We start from the raw sequence: 20,361 nt of genomic DNA on the forward strand, positions 1-20,361 counted from the left end.
ATTCATAAAAGTCCAATATGTAGATAATATTACTTCATATCCAACAGCCGTGCTCCATACAACACACAAAGTGACTGCGATCCTCCACCTGTCAGCATGCATGCTTACAGATCCCCAAGGGTCAGTAGACATTTTACTAATCAAACTCCAATGTTGGCCACTCAGCTTAGCCACGGATGAGCTAAGTCCCCTCAATCTCCCGATAATACCAAGTGTTTAGCCAAAAGACATACAACAGGTGCTTCCATAGTGCAGTATGTTTATTAATAGGTTAAAAGCATAATAAAAGTCACTCACATAGGTGTATGTAACATCAGACTCAATGAACCATCACAGGAGTATCAATATGGCCGACTTTTGTTCTGGACAGGAAGTGACATCACCCGCTACCATTCCGAAAATAAGCTTTTTACAAAAGGTTCCTCCTGCAACATAGACCAATCCAATTTTTTTATTTTTTTTACATACTGTGACCAGAGCAGTACAGTGTCCCCATAGTGACACTGTATTGCTCTGGGAAGGTGATCGGGATTTTTTTGTCACTATGATTGCTTATTACAGTGATGATCTGATCACTATAATATCCAATAATTGTTATGAATGGCATCCATTCATGTGCCATTGTGTACTATTGTGATAGCTGTGGTCGGCCACAGCTATCACATGGTAAAGGTCTGCTGTAACTGGTCTCTGGACCATGTGATCACTGTGACCAATCACAGAGATCCCAATAGTACACAATGAATGTCTATGAATGAAATCCATTGTGTGGTCACAGCAATTGCATGGTACAAAGACCAATCCGGTACAATGATCTGGCTTCCGTTCACAGTGAATGGCTATGAATGAAAACCATTGTGTGGTCACAACAATCGCATGGTACAAAGACCAATCCGGAACAATGATCTGGCTTCTGCTGTGTCTGGTGGACACAGCGGTTGACAGACTGCACACATACGCACAAGTGGAAGGACATCATGCGATGTCCTCCTGGGATAATGGTGCTACAGCCAGGCCCTATTATTTTAATTGGCCAGGCGGGGCTGTTTAAATATAAAAGTTGGGGTCAGGGACATTGACTCACTTACCAATTTTTGAGCGAGGACCCCCCACCTGTAGATGAATATCCTTCACTCCAGGCTGGACCAAGGTCCCTTTGTCCATCATAACGTGTCATCCCAGACTGAAATCCCTAAAACAGCACCTGTCATTTGACATGAATGACATGAAAATGCATACCAACATGCATAAAAACACCACAATATACATTAAAATGCATTTTAAATGCACATCAATGTACATGCATTTTTGATTCTTTGGGGTGTGTCTGTATATGCAGTTTGGTGTGACCCTTAGTTGGTTTCTCACAGCTTACAAACATCTGCTGTATGTCTACTTTAGAGGGTTTACAGACTGCCAAGATCTGTTCTTATAGAAAAAGGCTGCCTGTGTTATGAATTTGGACATTTTTTAAAATGCCTATAGATACACAGATGAATGAAGGTTTGTTTTTGTACTCTCCAGTCATGTCAATGACAGGGCCATGATTTCGTCACTCCCAGGCATGTACAAGGGGGTCATGATCATGGCACATTAAAGAGGTATTAAACCCTGATGGGTTTACTTCCTCTTTGTTTCCCCGCAAAGGTAAAGCATAATGGGCTACTATGCATTATGTGTCACTCACCTGACACAGGAGCCAGTAATGTCACCGATGTCCCCTCTTCCACGGAGCGTCCATATTCTTTCTGGGCATTGTGGCTCCGGGCCCTGTGATTGGCCGGAGCCGCATGTGCATGGGTGCCGCCTCTAATGGCATATCGCCGATAGCAGCGGCATGCTCAGTGCGCCTGCATGCCGCTGTCTATGGCACATGCGCCATAGACAGCAGTGCATGTCTTTTTGCAAATATCTCCTAAACCGTGTAGGTTTAGGAGATATTTCTTGGACCTACAGGTAAGCCTTAATCTAGGCTTACCTGTAGGTCAAAGTGGTCTGTAAGGGTTTACAACCACTTTAATCTCTGCATTCAGGGCACACTCAGTGTGCTCTGAATGGAGAGCTTTTATGTGATGTCATAAACTGCAGCCGCAACGTTAATATCTTCTAAACGGCGCAAGCTTGGAAGATAGTCAAGGTGCCTATAGGTGAGACTTATTAAAGGCTTTTTCATAAGTACAAGTTTATAATAAGAGTTTATTACTGCTTTAAAGTGGAACTATAAACAAAAAAATACATATAGGATGCAGTCTATGACTAACATTGACACAGCAGTTTTTTGTTTTTTGACCCCCCGTAACATACAGTAGCTTTATTAACTGTTGATTTTGCTAGTAGATCAGTCATTTTTCCACTTCCTGGAAGATAACACTGTTTGTTCTACAGTAAAAACACACAGCATCCTCTGGTTTTAAAGGGTAAGTTCAGTTTTTAAAAGAAAAATATTAAATGCACATTTTTAGTAAGCCTGTAAAGCATTGCACCAGCAATCAGCAGATCTCCTGCAGACCTGTCAGTGTATTTGTGTTCCTGTATGGGCAAGCAGATACACTGACAGGAAGAATCAATGAACTACCACTGTACTCCACATCGCTGTGGTATTTCACTGCGAACTACAAGCCAACATCCGCAAAGAGTGTCAGTACTTGTAGTTCCTTCATTCACGGAACTCTGTGAATGAATGACGTGGCCATATGGTGCTCTGATTTCAAAAACTGACAGCTAGTCCGGGGAACTTCTCCCCACACTGCTGTAACAGCAGGGGGTCGGGCAGCGGCTGTGGCATTGGAAACATGTTACATGTTTTACCCTAAAAATGGGTGGAATATGTAACATGTTCTCAAAAGGTGAATTTATTCTTTAAATTTACTTTTAAGTGTATAAAAATTCAAAACATTTTTTCCATTTTGAATAAAGCAGGAAAAAGTTAATATCCCAGACAGGCCCTTATTGCTGTCAGTATCCTTGCTGAAGATATTAATTCTCCGTTTGTACTGGCTGCCATTTTCAGAGACAAAAATAGCAGGAAATGCAATTATTTTGGTATTAGTGCAAGAGGTTAGACTTAATCTTCCATGGGGACACCTGTTCCAGTGACAGCTATGAAGGGGGAATTTGCAAGCGCAGTTGCTCCAGAGCTTAGTAAATAAGGTAAGCCTTAAAAGAATACCCAACTGCATGCAAGGGTAAAAAAAAACAGAATTGTTACACATGATTGGATGATGGAAGTCAGCAGAGCTTCCCCTCATTTACCAAGCTGTGGAGCAACTGCACAGTCTGTTTGCCTTTAGTAAACCAACCCCAATATATCTCGTCTGCATTAAAAATCCTGTATGCATTTTTTTCATTACAGTTCCACTTTAAAGGAAGTTTTGAGAGACTGCATTTACATTGACTTGAATAGCAAACTACAGGTCAATGCACCCAAAATGTAACCTACAGATAGTTTGCTAACACACTGCAATGAAGAGAATCAATTGAATCTTTCAATAATGTTTTTTCCCGCCCCAAGCCTTTTGTTTACTCTGAAATATTCTGCAAATTATATGACAATTTATTTGGTGTGAACTAGCCCTCTGCCATTTTTATTTCATATGTAGATGCACTGGGGTGGATTTATTAAAGACAAATAGACTATGCACTTTGCAAGCACAGTTGCACTCGTTTTCCCCAGAGTTTACTAAATGTGGTAAAGCTCTGCTGAATTCCATCATCCAATCACGTGCAAGCAAAAATGTTTTTTTTTTTTTTTCTTGCACCTGATTGGGTATTCTTTACAAAGTAAAGCTTTACCACATTACATGTACTAAGGAAAATGAGTGCAACTGCACTTAGAAAGTGCACAGTCTATTTGCCTTTAGTATATCCACCCCATAGTATCTAGTCACATGTTATTCAACCTCTGCATTATTATAACATGCACTAAGTTTACTTCTCTTTGTATTATAATTTAGGTTTTGGTTTGGCATTTATTGCTTATCCCGAAGCTTTAAGTCAGCTGCCGATTTCTCCACTTTGGTCATTCCTGTTCTTCTTCATGCTACTTACATTGGGACTGGACTCACAGTTTGCAATGATTGGTAAGAATGGGTTTGAAATGATTAAAACAGTAAAAAATAGAAATATATTTCTTTGGTGTACATTAGTTGCCATAACTGTTATTTTTTGATTTGGAACTCAAGGCAGAACAATAAGTTCTGCAGCTTCTCCGACTATCATTTTGTTGGATGTGTCCCTAATATTAAAGTGCTCCCTAGGTGGTTAACATAAAATAATGCCTTAAAGCGGTAGTAAACTCGCAAATTTTTTATTTTTTTTACCACCTGCAAAGCAAAAGGCATAATGAGCTAGTATGCACCGCATACTAGCTCATTATGAAATACCTTAGAACGAGGCCCAGACATCTGGCCCGATCCAAGCCGAGGGAGCTGACATGCTCCCTCAGCGTTTCTTCCGGGTATCGCGGCTCCAGCGCTGTAAGTGGCCGGAGCCGCGACATCGTCACTCCCGCGCATGCGCGCGGGAGATTTTATCCCAGCCGAGTCCGGCCACTGCCGGACTTTCAGCCCGAGAATCCCCTTGTGTGCATGCGCCGCTGCAGTCAGCGGCGCATACCGAAGGGAATATCTCCTAAACCCTACAGGTTTAGGAGATTTTTTTTACCTACAGGTAAGCCTTATTATAGGCTTTCCTGTAGGTAAAAGTAAAAAAAATTAGTATACAACCACTTTAAAGCTGATCTCCAGGCAAACAGCTAAACACATAGATAAAATACATATACAAGAGCTGTTTTACCTGTCAATAGATTTGTAGTTCTGTCATTTGAGTTCTGGGTTTTACACAGCTCAAAACACAGTCCTACCTGGTATGTGATAGCATATGATCTTTTTCTGTTGCAATTTCACTTTTACTTACAGTTCATCTTCCCACCACACCATGTGACTGGGTAGTTAAAGGAGAAGCAAAGCATTGATGAGCTCATCTCTTCTCTGTCACACTGCATACTCCTATCAGTATATTCCTTGCACTGCAGCATGACTATTTGATTCTTTGTGCTGCTTCTCCCTCCCCTTCTCTGAGCTCTGCTGTAAAGAGAATGCGAGAGGCTGACACCAAGTCAAATTTAGGTACTTACACTTCTTTTTATTTCAAAAACATATTTACATAGTTAATCTGGATGAAAAAAAGATACAAATCTATGCAGTTCACCCAACACAGAAAACACACACACAAATAGAAAGCCTCCATATACACTATCCTATACCCACAGTTGATCAAGAGGAAGGCAAAAAACTCCCCAACAAAACATGATTCAATTTGCTCCAGTGGGGAAAAGAAAATCATTCCTGATCCCCCAACAGATACATAGATACATAGTTAGTCTGGCTGAAAAAATACATAAGTCCATCTATTAAACGGTTGATCCAGGGAGGGGAAAATACCCCAATAAAACATGATCCAATTTGCTCCAGTGGAGGAAAAAATACCTTCCTGGTTCCCCAACAGGTACATGGTTAGTCTTGCTGAAAAAATACATAAGTCCATCCAGTTCAATCAATAAAAGGGGAAGTACCATACACACAATCCTATACCCACAGTTGATCCAGAGGAAGGCAAAAAAAAAAAAACAGCAAAGCATGATCCATTTTGCTCCAGCAGAGGAAAAAAATCCTTTTTGATCACCCCCCCCCGAGGCAATCGGATATTCTCTGGCACAGATTTACGGATAAATATTAGGATCCAGTTATATAAGTCTATTCCGCATTTTCACAGTGCTTACTGTGAAGAAACCTTTCCGTATTTGGAGATTACATTTATTTTCCTCCAAACGTAAGAGTGCCCCCTTGTCCTCTGTGAATAACTCAACATCATCATCATATGGAGCACTTATGTATGTTGATTAGGGATGAGCTTTGAGTTCGAGTCAAACTCATGATCAACTCGAACATTGCCTGTTCGCCTGTTCGGCGAACAGTGAACAATTTGGGGTGTTCGTGGCAAATTCGAAAAAGCGGCAACACCCTGGGAGAAATCTAAAGTGCTAATTTTAAAGGCTAATATGCAAGTTATTGTCCTAAAAAGTGTTTGGGGACCTGGGTCCTGCCCCAGGGGACATGGATGGTTTTAAAAAGGGAAGTTTTTTCGGGGGCAGTGATTTTAATAATGATTAAAGTGAAACAATAAAAGTGTAATATTCCTTTAAATTTTGTACCTGGGGGTGTCTATAGTATGCCTGTGAAGGGGCGCATGTTTCCCATGCTTAGAACTGTCCCTACACAAAGTGTCATTTCTGCAGGAAAAAAAGTCTTTTAAAATCACTCGCGGCTATAATGAATTATATACATTATAATAATATAATAATACAGAGAACACTCATTGAAAATCATTGATAAAAAAAAAAAAGCGTGGGGGCTCCCCCAAATTCAATTACCAGGCCCTTCAGGTCTGGTATGGATATTAAGGGGAACCCCACGTCAAAAAAAAAAAAATTGACGTGGGGGTCCCCCTAAAAATCCATACTAGACCCTTTATCTGAGCACGCAACCTGGCAGGCCACAGGAAAAGAGGAGGGGGACGAGAGAGCGTACCAGGCCACATGCCCTCAACATTGGGGAGCCGACAATTCAATTCATTATAGCCGCGAGTGATTTTAAAAGACTTTTTTTCCTGCAGAAATTACACTTTGTGCAGGGACAGTTCTAAGCACGGGAAACATGCGCCCCTTCACAGGCATACTATAGACACCCCCCAGGTACGAAATTTAAAGGAATATTACACTTTTATTTTCACTTTAATCTTTATTAAAATCACTGCTCCCGAAAAAAGTGCCTTTTTTAAAACTTTTTTTTACATTGATCCATGTCCCCTGGGGCAGGACCCCGGTCCCCAAACACTTTTTAGGACAGTAACTTGCATATTAGCCTTTAAAATTAGCACTTTAGATTTTGAACGTTCGAGTCCCATAGACTTTAATAGGGTTCTAAAGTTCACACGAAGTTTAGGTCTGTTCACAGGTTCTGGTGCGAACCAAACAGGGGGGTGTTTGGCTCATCCTTAATGTTGATCATATCCCTCCTAATCTCCTCTTCTCAATAGAAAACACATACAGTTCAGCTAATCTCCTCCATGTCGCTTATCAGTTTGGTTGCTTTTCTTTAGTTCCCCAATATCCTTTTTGTGATTTGGTGCCCAAAACTAAACTGCATGTTCCAAATTAGGTATTACTGGTGATTTGTACAGGGGCGAAATTATATCGCATTCTCTCTGGAGTCCATAGCTCTTATAAGACAAGAAAGGACTTTGCTTGCTTTGGAAATCGCAGCTTGGCATTACATGCTATTATTAAGCTTATGATCTACCAGAACACCCAGATCATTTCCCCACCTCTGTCTCCCTGGGATGTACTCCTCCTAGTATGTTATATGCCTGCATATTCTTAGCCCCCAAGCGCGTAACTTTAGATTTATCAACATTAACCTCCCTGGCAGTAATCTCGAGTCTGGCTCGGGCTGGAATTTCGGTACCACGAGCGGTAACCCCAAGCCAGACTCGGGATCGCATTGCAGGATACAGGGAGACTTACTTACCTTGTCCCCTGGATCCAGCGATGTCCCCCCGCTGTGTGTGCGAGCCGTGCTCTGCTCGATTCACACAGTGCCCGAGTGCCGCTGATCTCCGTTCCCTGCGACGTTACGACGCATGGGAGCGGAGATCGGCGCCAAATTCAAAAAAGTAAAAAATACACAATACACATACAGTACTGTAATCTTACAGATTACAGTACTGTATAAAAAAAATACACATCCCCTTTGTCCCTAGTGGTCTGTCCAGTGCCCTGCATGCACTTTTATATTATAAATACTGTTTTTTTTCTGCCTGGAATTTGGAGATTGTCCATAGCAACCAAAAAGTGTCCCTTTATGTTAAAAGTGATTTTAGACCAGCTAGAAACCAGCAATAATAAATTAGAATCACTTGCACAATTGAGCGATAGTGATTTGTGGGGAGATCCGTCATCAAACACTAAATCTAATGACAGCGACAATTCTGCAAATGAGCAAATTTCAGTGTTTTTGGATTTGATTACATTATTGAATAATTTTTTATTATTATTTGTTATCATTATTTATAGTTATTTATTATATTATAAGCTTGTTAGTTGGAGACATCCTGTAAAGATGTTATTCCACTGCATAGCTTGGTGTCATCTGCAAAGAGTGAAATCGTACTTTTAATCCCAGACCCAATATAATTTATGGGGCACACCACTAATAACCCTAGATCATTCAGAGTAAGAATTATTACCCACTACTCTCTGAATACGGTATTTTAGCCAGTTTTCTTTTTTTTTTAATTGTATTTTTATTGAAAGATATCAGATTACAAAAAGGAAAGGAAACGTCAAACATTTATCATAACGTGATACAGACAAACAGTTTATGAAGCACATAACATAGATCTGAGTCTTAAGGGTAGGTTTACAATGCTACCAATTTAACAAGAGTATGATATGGAAAATGCATGGGTTAGAAGGGGAAGATAAGGTAGGGAGGGAAGGAGACCTAGGGAGAGGGCAGCATAGACAAAATAACATTTCACAAAATAAGACTTGTTACTCACCAGGTCTAGGCTTAGTGGGGTCTCAGGAGTGCCTATACCAGACAAAGGCACCCCATAGGAGTCCCACCTAGAGAGGGAGGGGGAGAGAGGGGCACCATGGAAACCTTAAAAGGGTATGTTAGCGGAGTTGAAAAGTGAAAGCAATTCATTTATACTTTTAAGACGGGGTTGTAATGCTGGGAGACAATAGAGTACCATCAGGACTAAGCTCTGAGTGATCCCACGGGTCTCAAACCTTAAAAAATTGAGGAAGTGTGTCATGAACAGTTCCTGTAAGGTGTTTCTTTCTGCAGACCTGTTCCAATATTTGTAATACCTGTAAAAGGGTGGGTGGAGAGGGAGACATCTCGAGGGTATAGCCTGTTTTGCAGCCAAAAGAATAAAACTAGCCAGTTTTTAAGTATGCTTGGAGACACCAGTAAACAAGAGGCCTAGAAGAAATTAAATCGGGTCTAAAGGGAAATCAATTTCAAAAAGGTTTTGTAAGTGAGTGTGAATAGAGGACCAAAAGAGTTGAATAGTGGGACATTCCCAAAATATATGGAAATAGGATCCAGTGTCCTCCCAGCATCTCCAGCACATCCGGGGAACCTTAGGATTAGGGATGAGCCGAACACCCCCCCTGTTCGGTTCGCACCAGAACCTGCGAACAGACCTAAACTTCGTGTGATCTTTAGAACCCTATTAAAGTCTATGGGACTCGAACGTTCACAATCTAAAGTGCTCATTTTAAAGGGTAATATGCAAGTTACTGTCCTAAAAAGCCGACAATTCATTGATTCATTGATAAAAAAAAAAAGCGTGGGGGTTCCCCTAAATTCAATTACCAGGCCCTTCAGGTCTGACATGGATATTAAGGGGAACCCCGTGTCAAATTTAAAAATTTTTTTACGTGGGGGTCCCCCTAAAAATCCATACCAGACCCTTTATCCGAGCACGCAACCTGGCAGGCCGCAGGAAAAGAGGGGGGGACGAGAGAGCGGCCCCCCTCCCTCCTGAACCGTACCAGGCCACATACCCTCAACATTGGGAGGATGCTTTGGGGGTCTGTGACCCCTCAAAGCACCTTGTCCCCATGTTGATGAGGACAAGGGCCTCATCCTCACAACCCTGGCCGGTGGTTGTGAGGGTCTGTGGGCGGGGGGCTTATCAGAATCTGGAAGCCCCCATTAACAAGGGGACCCCCAGATCCCGGCCCCCCCTGTTTGAAATGGTAAGGGGGTAGAAAAGTACCCCTACCATTTCACAAAGAAAGTGTAAAAATGGTTAAATAAGACAAACACACTTTTGAAAAATTCCTTTATTAAAAATGAAAAAAATAAAAAAAAGATTCCAGCGGTGCTAATCCACTCTTGCTATCCAGCGACGGATCTCCGGGGTCCAGCGATGGATGATCATATCCAGCGACGGGGGATCTCTCAGTCCCCTTACCATTTCAAACAGGGGGGGGCCGGGATCTGGGGGTCCCCTTGTTAAAGGGGGCTTCCGGATTCTGATAAGCCCCCCGCCCGCAGACCCTCACAACCATCGGTCAGGGTTGTGAGGATGAGGCCCTTGTCCTCATCAACATGGGGACAAGGTGCTTTGAGGGGTCACAGACCCCCAAAGCATCCTCCCAATGTTGAGGGTATGTGGCCTGGTACGGTTCAGGAGGGAGGGTGGGCCGCTCTCTCGTCCCCCCCTCTTTTCCTGCGGCCTGCCAGGTTGCATGCTCGGATAAAGGGTCTGGTATGGATTTTTAGGGGGACCCCCACGTCAATTTTTTTTTTAATTTGATGCGGGTTCCCCTTAATATCCATATCAGACCTGAAGGGTCTGGTATGGATATTTAGGGGGACCCCCACGTAAAAAATTTTAAAAAATTTGACACGGGGTTCCCCTTAATATCCATGTCAGACCTGAAGGGCCTGGTAATTGAATTTAGGGGAACCTCCACGCTTTTTTTTTTTTTTTTTTATCAATGAATGAATGAATTGTCGGCTAATACAGAGAACTCTCATTGAGTGTTCTCTGTATTACGGGGAGCCGCCAATTTAGCCGCAAGTGATTTTAAAAGACTTTTTTTCCTGCACAAATGATACTTTGTGCAGGGACAGTTCTAAGCACCAGAAACATGCGCCCCTTCACAGGCATACTATAGATACCCCCCAGCTACGAAATTTAAAGGAATATTACACTTTTATTGTTTCACTTTAATCATTATTAAAATCACTTCTCCTGAAAAAACGGCCGTTTTTAAAACTTTTTTTTGCATTGATCCATGTCCCCTGGGGCAGGACCCAGGTCCCCAAACACTTTTTAGGACAGTAACTTGCATATTACCCTTTAAAATGAGCACTTTAGATTTCTCCCATAGACTTGTATAGGGTGTTACGGCTTTTCGAATTTGCTGCGAACAGCCCAAATTGTTCACTGTTCGCTGAACAGGCGAACAGGCAATGTTCGAGTCGAACATGAGTCGACTCGAACTCGAAGCTCATCCCTACTTAGGATCATATATGTGCAAGATCTCTGGGGTTCTGTACCAGAACAGCAGTATTTTATAGGTTGTCTCCCTTAGCTCCATGCATTATGAAGATTTGGAGGCAGTTTCCCATATCTTTTGCCAGATATAGGTCTCTTGACAATCCGGGACAATTTTTCCATGTAGGAGTGGTATATGTCAGTGAGTGAAGAGGCTTCATGTAAGTATCGATAGATGTCTGAAATAAGGTGGGTTTGGTATGAGCAATGAGAACAAAGGAGTTCAAAAGGAGTGGGCTTATCTAGGGTGAGTGTGAGAGATTTGGAGTGGAAATAGTGTTTTATTCGAAGATAGGAGTAAAATAGTTGTTTAGGAATCTGATGTTTCCGCTGAAGTTCATCATAAGGCAGGAGTGTATGGGCGAGTGGGTGTACAAGGTTTAGGAGCTGGAAGATTACAGCTTGTGTCCAAGGAAGCATTCGGGTATAGGATAGACTATCCGGTATATCAGGATTGAATAACACATTTAACCACTTCAATACAGGGCATTTATACAGCTTCCTTACCAGACCAATTTTTAGCTTTCAGCGCTCTCACACTTTGAATGTCAGTTACTCATGCAACACTGTACCCAAACAAACTTTTTATCATTTTTTTCATAAAAATAGAGCTTTCTTTTGGTGGTATTTAATCACCACAGGGTTTTTTTTTTCTTGCTTCATAAGTGAAAAAAGAGCGAAAATTTTGAAAAAAAAACACTTTTTTTTAGTTTCTATGATAACATTTTGCAAATTCATTCAGTCATTTTTGTTCATATAATTTGGGCCAAAATTTATACGGCTACATCTCTTTGGTAAAAATAAACCAAATTAGTGGATATTATTTAGTCTCTTTGAAAGTTATAGAGTCTACATGCTATGGTGCAAATCATTGAAAATTGATCACATCTGATCACACCTGATGCACTGACGGCCTATCTCATTTCTTGAGGCTCTGAAATGTCAGGAAAATACAAATACCCCCCAAATGACCCCTTTTTGAAAAGTAGACAGTCCAAGGTATTTACTAAGAGGCATGGTGAGTTTTTTGAAGTTGTATTTTTTTTCCCACAATTCTTGGGAAAAAGAAGAATGTTTTTTTTTTTTTTTTTACAAAATTGTCATAATAACAAGTTATTTCTCATACACAGCATATGCATACTTCCAATTACACGCCAAAATACATTCTGCAACTCTTCCCGAGTATGACGGAAAACGTGCAAAGAAAATGAAAACATTTTTTTTTTTCACAAAGTGGTCAGTTTATAAGATATTTCTAACTCAAAGCATGTACATAGCAAAAATTACACCCCAAAATACATTCTGCTGCTCATCCTGAGTATGGCGATACCACATGTGTGTGACTTTTACACAGCGTGTCCACATACAAAGTCCCAACATGCAGGGAGCGCCGTCAGGTGTTCTAGGAGCATAAATGACACCTCTAATTTCCTAACGACCCATTACATTTGTGAAGGCCCTGGAGCACCAGGATAATGGAATTACCCACGAAATGACCCCATTTTGGAAAACAAACACCCCAAAGTATATTCTATGAAGCATTATGAGTCTTTTGAGCGGTTAATTTTTTTACACAAGTCTTCAGAAAACATGGAAAGAAAATTAAAATCTTTTTTTACACAAAGTTGTCTATTTATAAGATATTTCTAACACATAGCATCTATATAGCAAAAATTCAATTTTTTTTACTGGTTACATGTTTTGAGTTAGGCCGCGTACACACGCGCGGACTGTTTGCCCAACCTTGTTCGTCAAACAGTTTCGGCAAACAGTCCGCTCAAAATTTGCATGAGCGGACTTGCCCACACACGAGCGGACTGTTTGACGAACAATGTTGGGCAAACAGTTCGCTCAACTTTTGAAATGAACGGACTCGCCCACGTAAGGAGGAGGCAAATCCGCCCATTTCGAGCGCGTGTACAGGTAGGCGGGGCCCGCGAAGGAGACGTCGCGGGCTCCGCCGCCTGGAATGGGCTTAAAGGGGAACCCCAACGCCGAAAAAAATCGGCGTGGGGGTTCCCCCAAAGTCCACACCAGACCCTTGTCCGAGCACGCTACCCGGCCGGCCAGGAAAGGGGGGCGAGCGAGCGCGCCCCCCCTCCTGAGCCGTACCAGGCCGCGTGCCCTCAACATTGGGGGTGCCTTGGGGAAGGGGGGGCCGCGCGGCCCCCCCACCCCAAAGCACCTTGTCCCCATGTTGATGAGGACAAGGGCCTCTTCCCGACAACCCTGGCCGTTGGTTGTCGGGGTCTGCGGGCGGGGGGCTTATCGGAATCCGGGAGCCCCCTTTAAGAAGGGGGCCCCCGGATACCGGCCCCCCACCCTATGTGAATGAGTATGGGGTACAATGTACCCCTACCCATTCACCTGTGAAATAAAGTACAAAAAAAAACACAACACAGGGAAAAAATATTTTATTGCACAGCTCCGGGGGTCTTCCGTCTTCGGGGGTCTTCTCGCCGGACTCCTCCGCTATCTGTGTGTAGCTCTTTTACTAGCGGAGGAGTCCGGCTTTCTTCCTCCCCGCCGCCGGCCTCTTCTCCCGACTTCGGGGGTCTTGTCCCCCTCTTCGGTTCTTCTGCCGGGCCACCGCGCCTTCTTGTAGCTCTTTTGCAGGCAGTGGCCCGGTCTTCTGTCGCCGCTGCCTTCCGTTCTGTCGCCGCCTTCGGTTCTTCTGCCGGGCCACCGCGCCTTCTTGTAGCTCTTTTACAGGCGGTGGCCCGGTCTTCTGTCGCCGCTGTCGCCGCTGTCGTCGCCGCCGCCTTCCGTTCTTGTTCTTCTTCTTGTTCTTGTTCTTCTTCTTCTTCTTCTCCTGGAGATGTTGACTCGACGAGCTCTCCGGCCGGAATGCCAGAGCCGCGCTGTGCGGTCACTTATATAGTGACAATGGGGCGGTGTCACATGGTATATGTCACATGGGTTGGTCACATGGGTTGATGTCACATGGGGACTATGACATCGTAAGGGGGCGGGGTCACCATGTGACCAACCCATGTGACATATACCATGTGACACCGCCCCATTGTCACTATATAAGTGACCGCACAGCGCGGCTCTGGCATTCCGGCCGGAGAGCTCGTCGAGTCAACATCTCCAGGAGAAGAAGAAGAAGAAGAACAAGAAGAAGAACAAGAACGGAAGGCGGCGGCGGCGGCGGCGGCGGCGGCGACGACAGAAGACCGGGCCACCGCCTGTAAAAGAGCTACAAGAAGGCGCGGTGGCCCGGCAGAAGAACCGAAGAGGGGGACAAGACCCCCGAAGTCGGGAGAAGAGGCCGGCGGCGGGGAGGAAGAAAGCCGGACTCCTCCGCTAGTAAAAGAGCTACACACAGATAGCGGAGGAGTCCGGCGAGAAGACCCCCGAAGACGGAAGACCCCCGGAGCTGTGCAATAAAATATTTTTTCCCTGTGTTGTGTTTTTTTTTGTACTTTATTTCACAGGTGAATGGGTAGGGGTACATTGTACCCCATACTCATTCACATAGGGTGGGGGGCCGGTATCCGGGGGCCCCCTTCTTAAAGGGGGCTCCCGGATTCCGATAAGCCCCCCGCCCGCAGACCCCGACAACCAACGGCCAGGGTTGTCGGGAAGAGGCCCTTGTCCTCATCAACATGGGGACAAGGTGCTTTGGGGTGGGGGGGCCGCGCGGCCCCCCCTTCCCCAAGGCACCCCCCCATGTTGAGGGCACGCGGCCTGGTACGGCTCAGGAGGGGGGGCGCGCTCGCTCGCCCCCCTTTCCTGGTCGGCCGGGTAGCGTGCTCGGACAAGGGTCTGGTGTGGACTTTGGGGGAACCCCCACGCCGATTTTTTTCGGCGTTGGGGTTCCCCTTTAAGCCCATTCCAGGCGGCGGAGCCCGCGACGTCTCCTTCGCGGGCCCCGCCTACCTGTACACGCGCTCGAAATGGGCGGACTTTCCGAGCGGGAACAGTCCGCTCATTTCGAAAGTACAGCGGACAGGCCCACACACGGGCGGACTGTTCGCTCAAACACAGTTTCAGCGGACAGTTTTTCGGAATTTCCGAAAGACTTTGTCCGTCCAACTGTCCGCTGAAACTGTCCGCTGAAAAGCCCACACACGAGCGGACTGTCCGCCCAAACACTGTTCAGCGGACAAGGTTGGGCGAACAGTCCGCCCGTGTGTACGCGGCCTTAGAGGAGGTCTAGGGCTAGAATTATTGCTCTCTCTAACATTTGCGGTGATACCTCACATGTGTGGTTTGAACACCGTTTTCATATGTGAGCGGGGCTTGCGTATGCATTCGCTTCTGCGTACAAGCTCACAGGGACGCTTTAAAAAAATGTTTTGTTAATTTTACTTTTTTTTTTAGTTTGACACTTTAAAAAAAATTATTAATTATTTTTATTCCTATTACAAGGAATGTAAACATCCCTTGTAATAGGAATATGGCATGATCGGACCTATTTACAGTGAGATATGGGGTCAATAAGTCAATCTCACCTCTAGGCTGGGAAGCCTAAAATCACCAAAAAAATAAAAAATCACGGCTTCCCAGCCGAGGCGGCACCATTATTTTGAATGCAGAGGTCGGGCGTGATGTCATAACATCGCCCCCGGGCCTCCGAATGATCATAGAGACTCCGGCGATCATCTGGCCTGCCGGAAATCTCTTTGATCATTATCCGGGGGCCGGCGGATTGTGTGTCCGACTCACCGATGGAAGCGGTGAGTCGGTAGAAGCACCGGAGGGCGGGGGCGTCCCCCCTCCCGCCGCTCGTAAGAACGATCAAGCGGTGGAACAGCCGCTATGATCTTTCTATTGGTGCAGGGAATCGCCGGCTGAAAATGCCGATATATGAATGATGTCTGTAGCCTCAGGCATCATTCAGATATAACACCACAAAGCCGATGACGTCATATGACGTACCTTGGGCGCCAAGTGGTTAAAGAGGTGGAGCTTTACCTGAATAATATGAGAGAAGTCAAAGATCACCAGGCACAGTGTCTCCTGCACACACTTGATTTAAACCTCTAATTTCTGTACTACCATTTTGCATTTCACGACAATCATTTGTTTAAATCAGGTGGTGAGGAAGCAACATATTGCCTTCTTACCACCTGTCAAACACCTTAATCACTTTTTAGGGGACAGCAGTGCCTTATGCTCTTGTGAATGAGCCCTTTTTTTGCATTTGGCAGCAGCACCTTTAAACACTTCAATACAGGGCATTTATACAGCTTCCTTACCAGACCAATTTTTAGCTTTCAGCGCTCTCATACTTTGAATGGCAGTTACTCAGTCATGCAACGCTGTACCCAAACAAAATTGTTATCATTTTTTTTTTTTGAAAAAAGAGCGTACATTTAAAAAAAAAAAAACACTTTTTTTTAGTTTCTATAATAAAATTTTGCAAATAAGTCATTTTGTTCATAAATTTGGGCCAAAATTTATACGGCTACATCTCTTTGGTAAAAATAAACCAAATTAGTGGATATTATTTAGTCTCTTTGAAAGTTATAGAGTCTACAAGCTATGGTGCAAATCATTGAAAATTGATCACATCTGATCACACCTGATGCACTGACGGCCTATCTCATTTCTTGAGGCTCTGAAATGTCAGGAAAGTACAAATACCCCCCAAATGACCCCTTTTTGAAAAGTAGACAGTCCAAGGTATTTAGTAAGAGGCATGGTGAGTTTTTTGAAGTTGTATTTTTTTCCCACAATTCTTGGGAAAAAGAAGAATGTTTTTTTTTTTTTTACAAAATTGTCATAATAACAAGTTATTTCTCATACACAGCATATGCATACTTCCAATTACACCCCAACATACATTCTGCAACTCTTCCAGAGTATGGCGATACCACATGTGTGGGACTTTTACACAGACTGGCCACACAGAGAAGTCCAACATGCAGGGAGCACCGTAAGGGGTTCTAGGAGCATAAATTACACCTCTAATTTCCTAACGACCTATTACATTTGTGAAGGCCCTGGAGCACCAGGACAGTAGAATTACCAACAAAATGACCCCATTTTGGAAAGCAAACACTCCAACGTATATTCTATGAGGCATAATGAGTCTTTTAAACAGTTAATTTTTTTCCACAAGTCTTCGGAAAACGTGCAAAGAAAATGAAAACATTTTTTTTTCACAAAGTTGTCCATTTATAAGATATTTCTAACACATAGCATGTATATAGCAAAAATAACACCCCAAAACACATTCTGCTACTCCTCCTGAGTATTATGATACCACATGTGTGAGACTTTTACACAGCCTGGCCATATACAGAGGTCCAAAATGGAAGTGGTACCTTCAGGCGTTCTAGGAGCATAAATTACACATCTCATTTCGTTCCTACCTATCACACTTTTGAAGGTCCTGGAGCACCAGGACAATAGCATTACCCACAAAATGACCCCATTTTGGAAAGCAAACACCCCAATGTGCATTCTATGAGGCATGGGCTGCAAATAGGTACTCGGGTACTCTGACGGGCTGGTGACAGGTACTCTGTTCCTCCGACGGGCTGGTGACAGGTACTCGGGTACTCCGATGGGCTGGTGACAGGTACTCAGATACTCCGACGGGCTGGTGACAGGTACTCGGGTACTCAGACGGGCTGGTGACAGGTACTCGGGTACTCAGACGGGCTGGTGACAGGTACTCGGGTACTCAGACGGGCTGGTGACAGGTACTCGGGTACTGTGATGGGCTGGTGACAGGTACTCAGGTACTCCGACGGGCTGGTGACAGGTACTTGGGTACTCCGGGCTGGTGACAGGTACTTGGGTACTCCGGGCTGGTGACAGGTACTTGGGTACTTCAGGCTGGTGACAGGCATTCGGGTACTCAGATGAACTGTGACAGGTACTCAGGTACTCAGATGGGCTGTGACAGGTACTCGGGTACTCAGATGGGCTGTGACAGGTATTCAGGTACTCAGATGGGCTGTGACAGGTACTCAGGTACTCGGGTACTCAGATGGGTTGTGACAGGTACTCGGGTACTCAGATGGGTTGTGACAGGTACTCGGGTACTCAGATGGGCTGTGACAGGTACTCGGGTACTCAGATGGGCTGTGACAGGTACTCAGGTACTCAAATGGGCTGGGACAGGTACTCAGGTGGGCTGGGACAGGTACTCAGGTACTCAGATGGGCTGGGACAGGTACTCGGGTACTCAGATGGGCTGACAGGTGCTCAGGTACTCGGATACTCAGATGGACTGTGACAGGTACTCAGATGGGCTGACAGGTACTCAGGTACTTGGTTACTCAGATGGGCTGACAGGTACTCAGGTACTCAGATGGGCTGACAGGTACTCAGGTACTCGGGTACTCAGATGGGCTGACAGGTGCTCAGGTACTCGGGTACTCGGGTACTCAGATGGGCTGGGACAGGTACTCGGGTACTCAGATGGGCTGACAGGTACTCAGGTACTCAGATGGGCTGGGACAGGTACTCGGGTACACAGATGGGCTGGGACAGGTACTCAGGTACTCGGGTACTCAGATGGGCTGACAGGTACTCGGTTACTCAGATGGGCTGACAGGTACTCAGGTACTCAGATGGGCTGTGATGGGTGATGACAGGTACTTTGATGGGTGATGACAGGTATTTTGATGGTTGGTGACAGGTCCTCTTTATTGGGGGGGTAATCAGTTTGATTGGTGTGTACACTGAGCGGTAACGAGATGTTACCGCAATCTCCTCCTCACACACGATCAGTGTGTGAGGAGGAGAACCCGGTAACATCTCGTTACCGTGGTTTGTTTACATTCTGTGACCGGCTGTGATTGAACACAGCCGGTCACGTGGTAAAGAGTCAATTTCATTGGCTCTTTACTGCAATTAGGGTTGGGCTGTGTCAGGGTGACAAGCCGCATCCCCGATCGGAGCTCTGCATGCGCCCTAGGCGCGTGCACGAGCCCTATAACGGCACATGTGACCGGCTGTGATTGGACACGGCCGGTTACATGTATCGGGGGGATCGATGGGGATGGAAACCACACAGATCGGGGATGGGCTGTGTCCGAGGGACACAGCTCATCCACGATCGCCGTGCTGTGGGCCCCCGGTGGCCCGCAGGAGCGGCAAAATACCAAGGCCGTCATATGACGTCCACCCAGGATGGGAGATCCCATCTGTGACCGTCATATGACTATGGCCAGGTATTGAAGTGGTTAACAGAGGTGGACATGGACATGATGGCGAAAATTGTTGACAGCATTTCCTCCATATTGAAAGATTGAATATCATAGGGTGCAAGCAAAGGCTCCTAAGCTGAGTTATGGAGGTCTTTAGATCCACCCAAATCATAGAACAGGGGTGAACCAGACTAGTAATGCTCATTTCAATTTCCGACCAGATGCTGGATGCCATTCTGGATGACCAAACAATGATTGGTTTTAGATGGGTAGCAAAATAATATTTAATGAGATCTGGGGCTCTCAACCCACCTCTGGACCTAGGGTATAATACGACTGAGCTAGCTATACAATGTGCCTTACAGTGCCAGATAAAGTTAAGGAAAGACCTCTGGGTAGCTTTCAGCTGTGACATTGGGATGGGGATCAGTAAGGTTTTGAATAGATGATGGAGTCTTGGCAGAATAGACATCCTCAGGACATTGATGTGGCCCAAGAGGGAGATGGGATAGGTATCCTACTGTCGCAAGAGTCAGTCAATGTCATTGAAGAGAGGAGGGAAGTTGGTCTGGTAAAGGGTTGAATATGAGGAGGTTAGATAGATCCCTAGATATTTAAGGGAATTTGGGCACCAGTGATAGGAGGAGTTCTGTTGTGGGACAGTAAGATCTAAGGGAGGAATGAGTACTGGTAGGGCTTCTGTTTTGCTTTTGTTAATTTTATATCCTGAGAGAAAGCTACATTTGTTAAGCAGGATGTGTAGGTTTGGGAGGGAAGTGTTAGGTCTAGTTAAGGTCAGTAGAATATCGTCTGCGCACAAGGACAATTTGTACTCATTTTGTTGTAGAGAGACTCCGTGGATATTAGGGTGGATGCAAATGGTCACAGCCAGGGGTTCTAGACAAAGAATAAAAAGAAGAGGGGATAAGGGACATCCCTGCCTTGTGCCATTATTAAGGGGAAGGGTGGAGATAGGTGAGAGGATAATTCGACTTGGGAGGAGGGTCGAGAGGATAGGGAGTCTAATGCAGCTATGAAGGGTCCTTTAAAACCATAGTAGGAGAGTATGGCGAACATAAAGGGCCAACTGAGCCTATCAAAGGCT

The 20,361-nt window shown here is 44.7% G+C and overlaps 1 protein-coding gene across 1 annotated transcript in view; it reads left to right on the forward strand.

Annotated features, from left to right (window-relative positions):
• LOC143923602 (sodium- and chloride-dependent neutral and basic amino acid transporter B(0+)-like) overlaps positions 1–20,361 on the forward strand; it is a 126,301-nt gene that overhangs the window by 72,067 nt on the left and 33,873 nt on the right. Inside the window, exon 9 of the mRNA XM_077447431.1 lies at positions 3,954–4,079. Within this exon, the coding sequence (XP_077303557.1) occupies positions 3,954–4,079 (126 nt within the window). The remainder of the gene's footprint in view (positions 1–3,953; positions 4,080–20,361) is intronic.

The sequence above is a fragment of the Lithobates pipiens genome, unplaced genomic scaffold, assembly GCF_037356315.1.
Source record: "Lithobates pipiens isolate NorthernLeopardFrog02 unplaced genomic scaffold, aLitPip1_a1.2 Scaffold_1, whole genome shotgun sequence".
NCBI lineage: Eukaryota > Metazoa > Chordata > Amphibia > Anura > Ranidae > Lithobates > Lithobates pipiens.